The 17,627-nt window shown below is 35.5% G+C and overlaps 1 protein-coding gene across 1 annotated transcript in view; it reads right to left on the bottom strand.

Annotated features, from left to right (window-relative positions):
• The window catches only part of LOC123309719 (protein stoned-B-like), a 30,127-nt gene that overhangs the window by 6,607 nt on the left and 5,893 nt on the right, over positions 1–17,627 (bottom strand). Inside the window, 7 exon segments of the mRNA XM_044892946.1 lie at positions 486–953; positions 2,766–2,938; positions 5,527–7,400; positions 7,402–8,069; positions 9,760–9,998; positions 12,058–12,349; positions 16,604–17,378. Of these exon segments, the coding sequence (XP_044748881.1) occupies positions 486–953; positions 2,766–2,938; positions 5,527–7,400; positions 7,402–8,069; positions 9,760–9,998; positions 12,058–12,349; positions 16,604–17,351 (4,462 nt within the window). The 5' untranslated portion in view covers positions 17,352–17,378.

The raw sequence follows: 17,627 nt of genomic DNA, 5'->3' as shown, positions 1-17,627 counted from the left end.
TTCCAGAGGTAATTTAATTGCCATTTCAAAAATGCCTTATACTTAAGTATGAGGCATTTTTGTTAGTGAAAAATGAATGAAAATAAGGTACAAAGTGTTGCAATGAAACATCAAAGTAATAAGAAATTTTGTACTCTAAGTGATTTTTCACAATGTTGTCCATTATTTTGTAGACCAAAATATAACCTATTTATACACAACCGACTTTGAATGTCCACAAAGGGAAAAATATAAAGCTGTCAAGTCTAAGGAGTGTCGTGGCCATTCAAGCGAGTCATTACTCAATTCGTATTCTGCTTTTGCAATTAGTACGAAAGCTGATGTTTTGGATCACGTGTTAGACTTATGATTTGTCTCTCTGAAGTATTCCTTATTCCACTTCATGCAGCACGATTTTCATTTATGGATTTTGGTGATTCTTTAATATTTTTTAATTTTTGACCGATTCGCGATAATAAAAATTATATCAAAGTCAAAATTCTCACCTTCGTAATCTCCTTGTATAGCATACGCAGCAAATTTGCTCAGTCTGTTCGATAATTTTTCAGCCTTCTTAACTTGCCCCGGTCTGACTCCAGGTCTCTCCTTATAAAAAATATACTGCAATTTCAATGTGAATATCTTCCCGAACTGATCGTACTGCTGAGCACCAATTTCCGAAACTGAGTAGCAAGGCTGTAGCGGTAATTCTTGAAACGGGTCCTTGTCGTCCTTCTGATTGAATAACTGCAAGAGGACGCAATCTTGCTGATACAAGAGTCTAACGAATATCTTCTTCCAGAACCTTTGACCAGTTATTTTCTTCTTGTTCGGCTGTCTTAGCTGCATCTCCCATCCTTCTCCTGTGAAAGTGCTTCTCGGGAACGGTTCTAGTGGTTGCGATACGTCTTCGTCGAAAAGTGGAGTGGGAGGCGTCTCTTGCGATCCACTTCTTTCTAATGGTGGAGCTCCATCTATGAGTAATTTCAGTTTTGATTATTTATTTGTGGAAGCCACGAGGTTAGTACCCGTATAGTATAAGTACCTCTCGTCAGTGATCACATACTTATTTAAATCATAAATGGTTAAGGCCCTTTTGCACCAATACCCCTTAAAATGGGTACTTAACTAAGTGTCGTTTAAAGCTAATGGACGCTTAATTTTATTCACAGTTGCACGACTGTGGCTTAACAGAATCTTAAGTAAGGGACCCTTAAGTTTTGATATCTAATGATATTTCAGTTTTTTATTTTGGTGCAACTTCATCCTAGTCCAATAAAGCTATTTCGTTGGTTGGCCGGTTGCCGATGATCGTTGTCATTTCATTATCCTAACTTCATTGTCCCGTCAGTCAGTTTCAAGTAAATTGTTATATTGTTATCAAAGAGTACCAACTTTTTGTTGTTGAATTAGTATTATTATTGATAATGATAAGGATTGTCAAATAAGGGTTCCTTAGTTTATATAAGTTTTCTTTGTAAGGTCTTGTGTGAATTTGTTTTATTAATGTTGAAGAGGAACGTGAAGAAAATGTCCTTATTGTCCTTGTTAGTACGAATAAGATGAATGATTGCCAAGCAAGTGGTGGTAATCTACAAAGGGCACTCAACTTCTCAATAGAAGAAAAGAGTTTGTTGCTAACTATAGTATGATTTGTGACACAAAATTGAAAATTGAAAGACTGGTGGCATAACAATAAAGGCAAAAGAATGAAGGCTTGATATTCAATAATGAATTCATTCAGTTTTCAAACTCCATCAAAAATGGGAAGTTCTGCAGCCAGTTCAACAAATTATTCGAGGATAGAATCCCGCCCTGAAATATTTAAGTGATCATTGCAGGACATTGAACTCTAAAAGAACTGGAACGGCATCTCGATGTAGGCAAACTGAGGAAGACTGAAAGGGAAGATGTAAAGCAACCTATCTCTCTCTGCGCTTTGTCAATTGGTTTATAACGATGTAAACAGAAACAACTCGGGGTGTTGAAGTGAGACGACTGCTGCGTCCGACGTCTGATGCGGTTATTCGATTGGTTGCCGAACCATTAGAAAGAGATGGGTTGCTCTACATCTTCCGTCTCAGTTGGACACACTTTTCGTCGTATTTCGGTACCTAAGAGGCCCTTCCAGTTCTTTCAGAGTTCAATGTTGCAGGAGCGCTTAAATTGAAGGTTAGCTTTAGCCATTCAAATGTCACTTAACATTTGGTGCAACGTAATTTAAGTTAAGAGTTCATTTTAAGGGACACTCAACACTAAGTATGATTGGTGCAAACGGGTATCAGGAAAACAGTAAACAGAAGCTGAATTCGAAGTGGCAATTCTAGAGAGGAATTTCACTTCGGGTTGTATATACCACTTCTTTTAAAAAAGAGCTATGTAGCTAAGATATCTCAACACTAAAATTTCCGGTTGATTTGTGTTACACTACACTGTACTGATGAGGGACAATAATCCTCAAACCAGTCTACTGTTTGTGTATATATGTTTTAGCCTTCCTGGGCGTTTCTTCGTTGATTTATGACTAGCATGCATAATGGAACGACAATTTGAAGAATTGTCGTCCCCATATTAGAACGAATTATTTAATTAAAAGCGTGATTTCTTATACTATCTCTAATGCAGACTGGAATTCCTGGAAGACATTTCATGCAAAATCCTTAGGAATGAATAATTTCGAAATCTTCCAAAACCGGGGCCGGCAATACGGGATTTGCCTAGGCAGACCTAGATTAGATGTGCCTTCACTTCGGACTTTTCGGGTTACATATTGTCATGTTACTCACCCAGAGGAAGGGAAGGAGGCTTCACAGGTTCAGCTGCTGTGAAGGTTTCGCTTTGATCGAAAGGATTGAATCTTGGAGACGTGTCACTGAAGGCTTGTTGAACTGTGGGTGGAGGTGCCAAAATTGGCATGGCAACTCCCATTCCACCAATAACATCGTCGTCATTTTTCGGTCTGAAATGAGACACTCAATGTTTTTAAAGGGATAAGATGACAAAATTTGATGATGGTAATACATATACACACGTGCGCTAAAAACATAGATAACAATAAGGAATTTTATATTCAGTCCATTCAAGAATAAGTGACATCCCAGTGGGCCTTGAAAGTCTTAATATCTGATCACAAAAGATCTTCAATAATATCCGTAATTTCAATCATAGAATTGGAATATTTAAATATAACTTGGAAAAGTGTTCGAAAAGAAGAAATATTTAAATTGAGAGCTTATTAATCAGCAGTCTGAATTGATATAATAACTTAGAACCGAGTTCATGACTTAATGTTTGTACGAATAATAATTCAAAAATTCAAAAGTTTCAAAGATCTCTCATAGACTTATTACAATATGAAATATACAGTACTCACGTATGATGAAATGTACCATAAGAATAATATTTTCCGATATAAGAAATTAACTTTTCATTTTCAATTCTCTCAATATCCATCTAACAAGAGATATTGTTAAAACTGGCATTTCTAGGCGATTGCAACTACCTATTGATAAATGTCTATATGAATACATATACGGAAAAATTACAGGGGCAGTATTTTCCTCGTCTGAAATTGATAAAAGCCGACAATTTCTCGATGGCGAGGCAAAAATAAATGGAATTTCCACAGATAAATCCGAAAATGTTAAACGCAAACAAACTCAATATATCTAACAGATCTAAAAAATTTTTGGTCCAAGGGTGATTGATTATAAATGCCCCCTCCCTTGAAACTTTTTTGCTTCACTATGTAGAAAAAAGAGTGGCCTACGAAATTGTCATAATAATTCAGACAAATTTGAAAAAAATGTATTTTCCTATTTGCATGGTTTTTCAGAATATTATTTTGAATGTCACCCGATTTTTTATTTAAGTTCCTCATTCTCCTGAAAATTCTCAATATTCTTTATCTGACATATATTATACTTACCTAGGATTGACCTGTAAAAAATATCCTCAAAATAAATAAAATCTATTAAGCGCAATCAGGATTCTAGCAACAATAAAAAGACGAGTGAAAATTTATAGAAAACGTAATGAGCAAAATGACATGACATGTAGCACACTAAGAATTTGCTTAGGTTTATCAATTGATCAGCGGTATATTCTTAGTTGATTAATCTTTCAAATTAGTTGTTGATTTGGGGTTCAATAAAATAATATTGTATTATTGTTTTCAGTTGGAATTTTGGAATTTTATTATATCGTTTAGTCCTTGATAATCTTTCTTTTATTCGTTTTATTGAAATTTTTTATTTCCCATTTCAATATTTTTGTACACTGTAAACCTATATAGGTAAAATATATTTCAAATAAAAAGATTCGGAATTTTGAGGAGAACAAAAATCACTCACAGTCACTCACAGACATGAAAATTTTTTTTCAACGCAATAACAAATATAATGCGAAGAGCAAATTTATAATCAATCACCCTGTACTCCACCTGGACTCGTACAGGTGTTACTTGTCACTTTTCATTCTCCTCTCGTATTTTCGTTCTGATATAACTTTTGCGTGAACTCCAGTGACGTAGTTTTATGTAGTTCTTTTCTTCCACTTTCTGTTTTTTCGTTACTAAGGAAACCATTGTTTTTTTGTATATTATTTTCCATATTCAATAGACCTTAAGTGGGTTCTCCAAAATATTTAGGTGAGTATTTTTAAAAACAAATTTTCCATAATTTCCTTTGCTTCGCAATGAACAAAATATGCTACTATAGTAGTGGGTGTATGGTGAAATTGATTGAATTTAACTATTTATCATAATCGTTGAGTTAAAATAGTTAATATTCAAATATAGATAATTAAAGACAAATTTTTCGAATTTACTGTATAATTATTCAAATAGATTTTGTTTTCAATAAATTTTAGCAATAAACTTGATTTGAAGAGGACTGATAAGTCAGAAAGTATGGTCAGAATGTATTCTCTTTCGAGAGAAATTGTCGTTCCTGTTATCACCTTAGGAGGGGTCTAAACCGTTATAGTGGTCAGTTCAAAAAGAGAAAATGAATATCTTACGTCCTTCAGGAACCATTAATTTATATGGGGTTCTCATTATAATTGAATTGAATCAGTTCGTCATCTCGGAAAGTCACAAAATTTTTAATTCGTCAAAGGGGAGAAAAAATTATTTTTTTTCCATTGAAGAACAAATATTCATTCATGTTACTAACTTTCCGAGGTGCCATTATATCTTCTATGGATTTCCACATGAAGAAATTTCCAGAAAAGTCTTGCCACTGGCTACAATTCGCATCCTGTTGAAATTGAAAAAAGACGTTCGTTAATTGCTGCCATCTTTTTTAAGAGAGTGGATACTATTGTAAAATCCGTAACTTTTAGTTATTGTTCAAGTGTTTCGGCAACACGCCACATTCTGGTAGTCTTTCCCCCTTTAGGCCTTATACGGATGGCGAGAAAGTATTTGTATATTTTATGTTGATACCAACGCAACGGTTGGTATGGATCATATTATTTGTATTCAATTTTGGTTCTTAATGACTAAGGTTTATAAAATTATCATCACAAAATCGGTTGTGTACTCACTTGATAAAAACTGAGAAATCCCTATCTTCATCAGAATCAGCAGACGGCTGTTTGCTAAGAACATATGGAGTGCTCTGTGGTACACTGGGAGGCTCTTGTAGAGCCAGAAATGAATCAAATGGTTCATCTGCTTCAAAACCACAAGCTGCACTTTCGAATCCACTGCTGACATCTCCAAACGCACTAGCAGAACCGCTTCCTCCCCAGGCGAATGAATCAGTCGCCTGATTCTCAGATGCCACCGACTCGAATTTATGAGCGAATTCGTCGAATTCATCATCTTTCACATTCATATCTACGCCACTGGTGTTTCTTTCCGCACCGAAAGCACTGAAATCCTGATCGACATTATCGAAAGCATTTTGCGAATCAAAAGGTTTCTCATTTGCAAATCCAAACGCATCATTTGAGGCAGAATGTTCTTCAGTAGGAGCTGACTGAACAGGAGATTCTGAGACCTTAGCAAAAGTGTCATTGTTTTCCGTAATTTGTGTGAATGGAACATCAGCTGTGGAAGTTTCTTGATAATTTGTTGGCACCATTGGAGCGTCTGCTGTCTGGAAGGTGGTACTTTCCTGCAACGAAGCATCTTCTTCCTTAGCGCTCATTTCTTGCATTTCCTCTGAAGTGGCGAAGGGATTGAAAGTAACACTTGATACAGATCCCTTGCTATGACTTTCGCTAGTATCCATCTGGACATCAGCCTGGGATATCTCTGGAGATATGAAATTATCCTGGGTCATTGGCTCTTGTACCGATTCTACGAAAGTTTCCTTGCCTACTTGAGGCTGTGAGGTTTCAAATGTGAGAATTGAATTTGAAGAACTTTGGGGGTAATTATCGACAGCTCCAACGTTCAAGGCTTCATCCGATCCACTGAGTAAATCAACCTTTTTCTCACTTTTAGCTGTATTGTATAGATTAAGTATGTCCTCTGTTGTTGCAGGAGCCTTCTTTGGAAGAGTACCATCAACACCAAATAAACAAATATCATTATCATTGTTCATGGATGAATGATCTTGCGATGTCACAGGTGGTTCACGTTTCGGAGGAGGTGGCTTTGGAGGAGCTTGTACAAACGAAGGTGGAGCCGGCCTTGGTGGAGCAGGGCGCGGAGGTGGAGGTTTTGGCGGAGGTTGCTTGACAACCGATGGATTCTGATTGATATCACAGGAAAGATTAGTCGAACTGTCGAACAAGTCCTCTTTCTTGGAATGTTCAGGAGTTCTTGAAGTTTGCGTCGATTCCCCAACATCTAAGAGATCCCCAAACATTTCGGGAGTTGGACTTGGTGAATGCAGATCTCTCATTGATACAGGACTGGGTGATCTAGTCGGCGGTATTTTATTCAGCAAATGCGAACTTGTGGCATCCATCGCACCCATAACTGACATAAGGAGATCCTGAGTCTCCTTTGAAGGTGGTTGTCTAGAATTTTCGGCAATGAATGGGTCAACAACATTCGTCGTTTTCAGACTGAGATCTGTTGGTTTCATTGGAGGAGGATAATTATTTGTGGAGGCTGCAAAGTCGTTATCAGAGAGTGAAAAAAAGTCCTGATTGCTCGAATTTATGGTTATAGTTGCCTGAGCCATGATCTGATCTCCAGATGGTATCTGGTTACTGTGAGTGGAAAATGGAGTTTCATTAGCACCAAAAGAATTGTCACCAAAAACGTTCTGACCACCATCGACTTCTCCAAGATCCATTGGATCGAATGCAAAAGGATTCGTAGCGGCTGATGCGAAAACGTTCTGTTCATTTTCAGCATATGTGTCAGTATCCATGAGAAACGGATTAGATGATCCGGAGGATGGGGAAGTGTGATCATCTTCAGCGAATAGAAAGGGATTAGCGCCTTTCACTTCCATATTGTTTATTTTATTGTATAGTACTGTATATGACGTTATTAGCTATGGAAGTATCGAAAGGATCGAAATTATTTTCGGATTCGTCGAAATCGTTCAAGTTAGTTTCAGGAAATACAGCTGGTACCTCAGTGGCACTTTTCGATATAGTACCACTACCACCAAAATCAACAGTATTAGTCTCAATCGGGTCAGGAGAAATGTCTTCCTCTGGAGCTCCTGGAACAGAGTTTTTCCTAACGTAGAATGGCGTTGGTGGTTTTCCGAGTCTAGTATTATTAGTTGGTATTCCAATGTAATCTTTATCGGATAGTACTGCTGTATCAAAACAGACTGACTTCGAGCTCACAACGTTGAGGACATCAGGTCTCGACACAGATCTTTCTCTAGGTATCTCCTTTATTTCCTCCGCTCTTGGATTGAAATCATCGTCACTCAAATCAGGAGCTTGTTCTTTCTGTATATCGGCAAGTAGTTCCTTTTCGATAAACTTCAGTTCCGCCTGTCCTGGTTTCTTCACGGACTCAACAATGGAGGTGTCAAATGGATCGCAGTACTCGATATAGCTGTCGTCGATTTGTGCTGCTGGAGTTAAGGGTTGGTTTAGATTGTTCAAATCAGTGTTGCTTCCTCCAAGAAGGTCCCTGTTACCTTCCTTGATCTTCAAGCTTGAATCTGTAATAATAAATATTCACATAAACACAGAAAAAGGTATTTGAGAACGATATATAAAAGGCGTTCCAAATTAGGTCGGCACCATTGCAAACTCTGTTATTATTGCCACGAATTCGGTTGAATGGATGAACTAGTAGCATTTTTAATGGCCTTCTCGATGCCGAAAATAAAACAAAAATTGACAGTCGAGTTTTCAAAATATTTCATAAAATGTTATTTTTTGAACACCCTATAAATTATCATGCATTTCGATTCGTAATGACATTCTTAACAACAAAGCTCATTTCACTTCTCTTCCTAATGTTGAAAATGAGCGACTCATATGGAAATATTTATTTATTTCACTAGTACAAAAATTTTTTGCTTTTGGCGAATAAATTCTCATGATTGTTCTATGTATGATACCGGCACTTGTATAATCAGTAGATAATATATATTTTTGTATTTTGTATTTCTTCATTTCCTAAGGTTTCTTTTCGATTCAATATTCACATCGGCATATGCATCAAATTATAAAAACGAGTGACAGGTGACAAAATTCAATTTTGTCGGGGTGGCAAAATGTCTGGCAACGGCCCTGGCAAAGGGGTTACGTTCCACTGTGACCTTATCTATAGTTTGCCCCCCATCAGAGCTGTTCTCAGAACTGCGCAATATATAAGGGGGATATTCAGTTTCCAATGAATTTGTGTTAACGCTGAGTGTGATAACACCAACCTCTAAAATCGTAAATGGGAATGAAGGTTGAGTGACACCTTGTTTAAAGGTAGGTAATTCTATTGCCATTTCAAAAATGCCACACACTTGACACTTGAGTTGCAATTATTTTTGTAGAGTTCCAGAATTACATCTCGGAGGAAAGAGAGCGAGCAGACTTTGCTCTGATTCGTAGATAGACGTAGATCTGCGCTCTGATTGGACGGTAAGACGTAACAGATTAAAAAGATGCGATTCTGGAACGAGCCATTTGTAGACAAAAATATAACCTATAGTTCATTCAAGAATGATTGACATCCCAGTAGGACTTGAAAGTCTAGACGCAGCTTAAATGTGGTCACAAAAGATCCTCAATAATTTCTGTAATTTTAATCATAGAACAGGAATATTTAAATATAACCTGGAAAAGTATTTGAAAAGGAGAAATATTTACATTCAGAGCATATCAATTAGCAATCAAAATTGATATACTTATGTTTCCAATTTGTTGGATTACATTAAGAATATAAACAGGTATACAAAATTCAAATTAACTCCGGTCAGTGCATAGATTCACATATAATAGGTCTATAGATCACTGTTCATTCACAATACCAACCTGAATTCCGCAACACAAAATCTGAACTTATGGGCTATTACCAACTTAAATTCGATTTTCCATAGCTACCCGAGATGTCAATCATTCTTGAATGGACTTTATTTTCAAATTCGGCTCCTACGTTTTGAAAAACTGTTTTTGTTGCTGGGGACGATTTGGGTCTTGATGATTTTATCAAAAAAAAGTTATTGTACCATTCATTTCTGTTAGAAGAGTTATAAGACCGCCAAACCACATTCAAAAGAGAATTAGATTGGAAAAATATTTCTTACGGGATGTAACATTTGTAATGTAGTGAATTGTGAAATTGCTGCAACATAATTCTTTATTGCTTTTAGCTATGGATTTCATTTTGCTGCTGTTCATTTCAGTTACCTGTTACGTTATCCTTTGTTCCGTCTTCACTGAGGCTCAATTTTTTCAGAATATGTAGAAGTTTTTCCTGTTTCGGTTTTACTTCGATCTCAAATTGTGCGTTCAGAACTTCACTTTCAATTTGCTTGAGCTCAGCTTTCCCTGGCAAGATATTCTCAGCAAATGTCGTATCGAAAGGATCGATATCTAGTTCAGGTTCATGTTCTACCTCCACAAAATCTGTTTGAAATCCTGTTTTCCTGAAACAGAACAGAAAATCATAATTTAATTTTATGTTGTCTAATACTGTAGTCAAGTCATACTTAAGGCAAAACGTGTTTTGTTCTATTTCAATATGTGGAAAACACTATTTTTCGCTAATTATATTTCGACTAGTTTTTTTTGGTTTTTCCTTCAAGTTATCTTTGAAGAACGAATAGCATCAAATTTTCATTTGCATAAGGATAAGATACATTCATAGGTCCTATGAGTATAATTGACTGATTTTGAAAAATGAAAAGAAACCTGTTGAAATAGATATACCTATAAATTTCATCGTTATCAGAATATTTTATCCTGTTAATTTGAAAACCTCTTTTTTTAATATCGGACATATTAGTAATTAATATTAATAATATAATATAATATATATAATAATATAATATTAATAATATTATATTAATTAATATTCAATCGGAAATTGGCATGACTTATGTATAGTGATTATATAGGGTATGTTACGAGTGAACGGACAAACTGTTGATCGAGCTTGAAAACAACGCCATTAATGTGTTTTCCTTTATATGAATACATTCTATACAAGGCGAGTCTTTGACTCGTACAAATATTTCAACAGTAGATCCTTGAGGTCAAAAGAAACACTTTTTTCCTGTACCATTTTTCCGATTTGGCCCTAATAAAAAGATAGATATAGTCATTTTAAGTTTTCATGATGAGCAGTGCCATCACTGGAAAACAAAATTAAATTTAAATTTTTAATCGAAAACAGCGCATTATATGAGAAAATATGAATACTTTCATTTTACAAAACGTTCAAATATTCATAAGATAGCGTTCAACTTAAATTCACGAGTTGGGTTTTTTGAATTTTTGGCATTTTTATGGTAAGTAATGGTCATAAAGAGAAAATGATCTTGTGTTAGAAAAAGATTCATCAAATGAACGGAAAACTATATTCCGAAAAAATTCGATGAAACAGTTTAAGAGATAGAAATAAAAATAACATTTTGTTATGATTTTTCCACAGCTTGACCCCGGGTTTCATAAAGCTTGATCGGGGAATCAACGCTTGACTGACGAATAGACGTCAATTTGTTTTCAACCGATAATTCAGCCATGATCATTCAGAATATCATTCTAGCATCAAATTGAGATGTTTGTACGTCCATTCAATTATTTTCAATTGCTACTTTTTCAAAACATTCAGAAATGAAAAGGTTTCAGTGATTTCGTTTGAGAAATCGTAACTGTCAAATCGTCGATCGGACAATGAAAGTTTTATTAAACCCGCTGTGAATCTTTTAAATCGATTTTTTTCGAAGAAAATAGTAGAGGAAAAAAATGTTTCTTTTGATCTCAAGAAACTAGTGTTAAAGTATTCGTACGAATCAAAGACTCTCCCTGTATAATTTTGGTGGTGCTTCCCTATTATGTCAGCATGATATCCGCCTACTAGGTAAATTCAAGTTCGAATATTATTCCAGCCTATACTACTACACGTACTTGTTGATAATTTGTTTTGCCAATAACCTCTACTTTTAGCAAGAAATTAGAAAAGAACTTATTTGTTCAAAACCACTCAGGCAATCAGAAATTAATTTTTCAATGGTGGGTACAATATAAATAAGGAAAAACTTTTCTTGCGGAACAAACTTCAGAAGTGGCTTTTTCTATGACGTATAATTATTTGGGAACATCACCAAGTATCTCTGTTCGAGTCACATTAAGAGAGCTGTATCTAAGCCGAGGCTAGTCAAAAAAAAAATATATATACAGGGACCACATTATTTTTTTGACAAGGATTCACCCCTTGAATTTTTACGGACCTATAATTCACACCATGTATAGAGTATTTTTTGAAATTTTGCAGATTTTTGTTCCACATTAACTATAACTTCTGCAATTATTCATCGAATCAACTGAGAATTTGTCTACGTATTTTCAACCTCAATGCAACATGATATAAATTTAATATCTACATCAAAATGTGTAAATTTGGGGGTTTATCCATAAAAATAAATTCATACCCCTCCTGGAATTATTCCATGAATAAGAAAAAAAAAATTATTTTTAACTCACTCATCCGAAAAAGCGTCCCAATGATCCTCGATCACTTGAGCCACATCCGGAGTTACGACAGGTAATTTCTCTATAACGTTCTTAGGTTCCTTGTTCAAGTTTTCTGTAGCAAGTTGAGCAAATTCGTCGTCCTCAGAATCCTCGAGGTTGTGCCCTGAACTCTGGGATATTGGAGATGGGGTGACCGGTATCGGTGGAATGTAGAGCGATTTCGATAAGTCAATGGGTTCACTTGCTAGATCTGGTGGCGCTTCTTCGTCTAGAAGTGTCTTGGGAGGTTGATCAGGCGTATCTAGAAAAAAAAAATTGGCAATATAGGTAGTGATAACGAAAACATGAATGAGAACACATCCACGAATTATTTCAGCAGAAATATTATTTTACCAATTTTTTTTTGTGGAATATTTCTGAAATGTAATTTATACATATACTCCATTAACTTCAATAAAAGCACTCGGTTGACCATGGAATAATTTTCCTAAGTTTTTGTAACCAGAACGAGGTAAGGTTGATATTCTTGACATGTCGTTAATGTCAAAACGACGTTGCCGCAACCATTTATGAACTCCCTAGTTCACAAGAAGAGCTGCTCTTTCGGAGTATTTATCACATCAAGAGCTAGGATGATTTTTTGGCAAATACGCGTGTTGAAAGTTGTCCTTTTAAAATTCGCGAAAGAGATAGGGTAAGTTGAAAATTCGTCATTACCTATTGCCTGCACCGAGTTCGATGAAATTTCAAGATTTTCTACTAGAAGAGCTGGTTGGTTTTCAGAATATGCATTACACTCAGATCTTCGAAGACTTTTTTGGAGTATACACGTGTCCAGAGTTCTCCTTCGAAATATCCCGAATAAGATGGGGTAAGATAAAAATTCGTCAAGACCTAACGGTTTCACAGAGATCGATAAAGTTGGGAGAATTTTTACAAGAAAAGCTGCTCTTTCGAAATATACATTACATTAAAATCTACGATGATTTTTCTGGGAGATACACTTTTCAAAAATTGACTTTCAAAAAATCCAGAAAAAGTTAGGGTCAGTTTAAAATTCGTCAAGACCGAACAGTTGCACCGAGCTCGATGAAATTCCGATATTTTCCAAAGAAAAGGCTGCTCTTTCAGATATTCATCACATCAAGATGTATGTTGATTTTTCTGGGAGATATGCCTGTCGAAATTTGTCCTTCAAAAGTTCCCGAAAGAGATGGCGTAAGTTGAAAATTCGACAAAATTCCAAGATTCTTTACTTCATTAAAAAATTCAAGAATAACATACAAAGTATTCCAAAATCTTTTTGATGCGTTCTGTACAGGGTGGGCAAATTTTGATGTTTTAGCACTACAGTTTTTAAACCAGAGGAGATACACAAAATCTGATACCCCATTCTCTTTCTCTTTTTCTGAGAAACTAGCAATAGAAGTAGTCATTTTTGGCTACTTTCTTTTGTTTTCTAGTTAAAAGCAAAAATTGGAAAAATGGCGATATCGAATTAAATTTATATCTCCGCTGATGACAGAAATTGAAACATTATAGGGGCACTTTTTTACGTAGAATTCAATGGGGCGTGCTCGACTTTTTAGCAGGAATTTAATTACGAAGCTATGACCCACAGTTATGTTTTTTAAATGGGAACACAAATTTTCTGTGCAATTTTTTGAAAGCATAATTTTTATTGATTTCAAAAATATATAACATCATATGATTTGTATCAATATAAATAATAGAAAATGGTCAAAAAACCTTTCTTCTCAATATTTCTATGGTTTCAACTTTTGATGAGCATTTCGAAATTTGCCCACCCTGCACAATAAGTTTGGACGGATGCAGTGAAATATTCGTAGAGAGCTCAAGCGAAAGAATTGTGACTAAAATAAAATCTAAGTTGAGAATTCAAAAAGGAACTCTTAGATATCAAGCAGAAAATATTCAAACTACATGGATGGAATTAGTTTCATTTGCCGACAGGAAGCACATTGCCAGAACTGTAGACTCTGCCCATAAATATCAATAGGAAGCCGCAGAGCAATCAGCATTACACACACAGTACACACACACTGACATTTGTTATCAATATGAAATTGATTATTCCCAATTTGATTTTGATGAGTCTCAAGTTGAAGTCGAAAAAGTAAAGCAGTCAAGTACCCATTAGAGCAATGAGCTCCAATGTCATCAATTCAAAGTGCAGTAGGGACTAGCCAAGTTCAATAATCATAAAGCAAGTTTCTCTGGCTGCTTCCCAAGTACCTTCTTTGATTCCAGTGCAAACAAGGAAGAAATATATAAGTAACTAGTAGGATCTGAACTTTTTTGCAGAGTACCTAAGAAAACGCACCTACAACGAAGGTCCGAGAGGAAAGGAAAACTTATAGTGTTTTCTTCCGGGCTAGAGAAATTCCACAGTAACCAGAATGCAGGAAAAGCGACAATTTTTTCGAACTAGAAAAGAATATTCTACATCCCCTCATAGGCTTCTTTACCGGACACTGTGTTCTCAGAAAGTTAGACGTGAAATTTCAAATGTTTTAAATTTAAGAGACATAAGTCACATAAGTGTTCAAAAGAAAATATAACATTGCTGTTTCATTACCAAATTTAATTCACTGTTTTTGTGTTTCATACCGTTTTTTAACCTGATGAAACTTACATATTTATTCATTTATTGATTTACATTTATAAATGGTCCCCTGTTTTTGAAGGACTGAGAAAACGACTAATGAACTCAGCATTCGAATAAATTACAGAAAATCTTCAAGTACGTTTATGCGGGAGAGATAATACAATTTCATTAGGGAAAAAATTTAAAAAATCTCAATAGAGAGAAAATAAAGATGGAAAAGGATTATTTATTAACTAATAAGCAAAAGTAGTTTCGGTAACTATACAGCTCATTTTTCGAATGGAGATATTCCTGAGAATAATAAGGTACACCTTTTTCCATGAAGTACTCCGTTCTTTAAATCCTATGAAGGTGAATCCAGCCCCAGCCCTGATTGAATAAATGGTCCTTGCAATTCCAAGTTCTGAGTTCAATGCTTAGTATTAAATCATAATTCTCTGCTTTACCATAACCGAACCGAGTTTAATTTGCATGAAAGAGAGATAAATTTCTGTCAATGAAGTTGAATGTATTCACTCCTGGAATATTCCTAAGCACGCTATTGGACTAATATTTCCCTCAAATGATTATACATTACGTTACTTTCTATCTTCTTTGAACAATATAATGCTCTTATATCTGTCATTTGATGTCTGCAATCCCGTTCTCGGTACCTACTAGCTGAGATGTGCGTCAACTCATTTCAACAGCTACATTAGTGAACCGTTTATTCACATCAACGTACATTAATTTATCTATACACAATGTGTTCACTCAAGATGCGTCAGAAATCCTTCTCGTCCGAAAAAAAAACATGAGGATAAATATATATCGAATAAGAGATAAACGTTTATCCTCACAGAATCCAAAGCAATCTTGAAAACACCCTCTTTAAATTTGTTGATCAGTGTTTGAAACAGAATGAAGAATTTCATAAACTTCTTCCATTCGTTTTAGGTACCACCATTCTATCATGACCTTATAATATTTTTCCTCAAATTCAACGATATTCTGCCATTTTTCACATTCAGAATATTAAGATGGTTCAAGCTCGAGATATTGAAAACAATTGTAATATTATCCTGACTTAGGCAATCATTCTCTTATCTCTTCGCGATATTTTGAAAATAAGTCATTATCAGAGGAAAAAATTAAATAAAAATTTTGAGAAAGCTTAATTTCATTATCTTTTCAACTGGGAGCGCTACAATTGCAAAGGTATTTAAGCTTAGCAGAGAAATAACATCGAACATCGAACAATATCATGTTTCATTCAGATCTTAATAAGCAGAGGATTCATAACTCGACCAAATTTTTCAAAATTACATGTCAAAATTTGACGAAGACAGGAAGAAGATCATCATGTATTCAAATGATATTTTGGAGTTCACCCTGGAAGTATCTATCATTTAAATTTGTGCTTGCACTTTCAAATTCTAAAACACTTTATTACCCGTTACAACAGGAATGTGAAAAAGTAAATCATCCAAGAAATATCTGCCAAAATAGCTCCACTATTAACAAAATATTTATCTAATGCTCGTTTCCACCAACAATCCATAAAATTTAAGGGACACCTCAGCACAGTTAAGTAACAGTTATCTACGGTTTCTTTTCCGCCAACCATTTCAAGAACCAACATGGGATTGTTTCGATCCTGACCTTATTTCATTGTCAATAGTTAAAAATATAAAATACTCCTAAAAATTTTTGCGTATTTCGCTGCAACCCAATCAAAAAGTTTGAAAATAACGCAAAATTGCCAAACACTTAATTTGAGTACCTAATGACGTAAGCTAAGGAATACAGAAATAAGCAGCTATTAATTAAGATAAACACTGGAGTATCCTAACGAAAACCTCTTTGCATCATACAACAGGCCTTCATGATGATGCCTTGTCATCGTGAAAGAATGAAACAATGAAGAATGAAAAAAATTGTAATCACCTTTAATGCATTCAGCAATAGAATTGGCGTTGTCGTCAAAGCTTCCTAGAAGGAGATCCCTATCTTGAAAGATTTGCCTTCTGTTCGCAGCAGGTCTTTGTGTACTACAAGTGGGCAACTGTACTCTTCCTGTTAGGACCTCTACAGCTGCACCAATGGGCACCAATTTCTTTCCTTTTTTCGTCTGAGCAGCTGGTCCAAGTATAGCCTTCTCGGCGTATGAAGTATCGAAAGGATCGTTGCCCTCGAATTCAGTAGGAGATTCAGGAATATAAGCTAATTTCACCTCACCAGCAGCTATGGCATCAATGTATGCGGTATCAAAGATATCATCGTCTTCATCATCGGCTTCTGATTCAGAATCGGATACCTGAACGATCCCTAGTTTGTTTGGATCAGGGAGTTGAGGTTCTTCAGGCTCTACAGGCTGTTGGGTTGCTTGAGAAAGTTCTTTTTTCGCCTCCTCCTCCGCTCTTCGTTTTTCCTCACTAGGAGTGGCAACACGCTGGAAAAAACTTGTTTCTTTGATACGACTAAGTTCTTCCTGGGTTTTCTGGAGGACGTTATCAACCCCTGAGGTGAGAGCATGAAATTTTTTCCATTCTTCGTTCTCAGCACCACTTGGAGTATGCGCTTGATGCTCCCTGCGATAAGCCTCTAACTCTTCTGGTTTGAAAAGCTCCTCTTCCTTATGTTTAGATTTTTTACCTTTCTTTTTCTTCTTCAAGCCTTTGGTTATTTTGTGCATTATCTAGTCTGAGCCTCATCTATGAACCTGCAAATCGAAGTTAAAATTATTGATGAATAGTGTGGAAAATGAATGAAGCCATTTACTCGTCACAGTGGTTAAAATGCAGGAAAAATAGGGGGGTAGGGAAGATTTGATTTTAACGTTATTAATTGAGTTTTTAATAGATATCGTTTAGCACTTGTGTTTTGTTGCTGTGACTATCACCAAAGTGTAGAAGGACTGTGTGTGTCACTGAGGCATCGTATGAACCATTTTAGATTTTTTTTTAATTTA

Source organism: Coccinella septempunctata, chromosome 3, assembly GCF_907165205.1.
Source record: "Coccinella septempunctata chromosome 3, icCocSept1.1, whole genome shotgun sequence".
Taxonomy (NCBI): Eukaryota; Metazoa; Arthropoda; class Insecta; order Coleoptera; family Coccinellidae; genus Coccinella; species Coccinella septempunctata.
The sequence above is the reverse complement of the archived record's forward strand: the minus strand, read 5'-3'. Positions and strand labels throughout refer to the sequence as shown.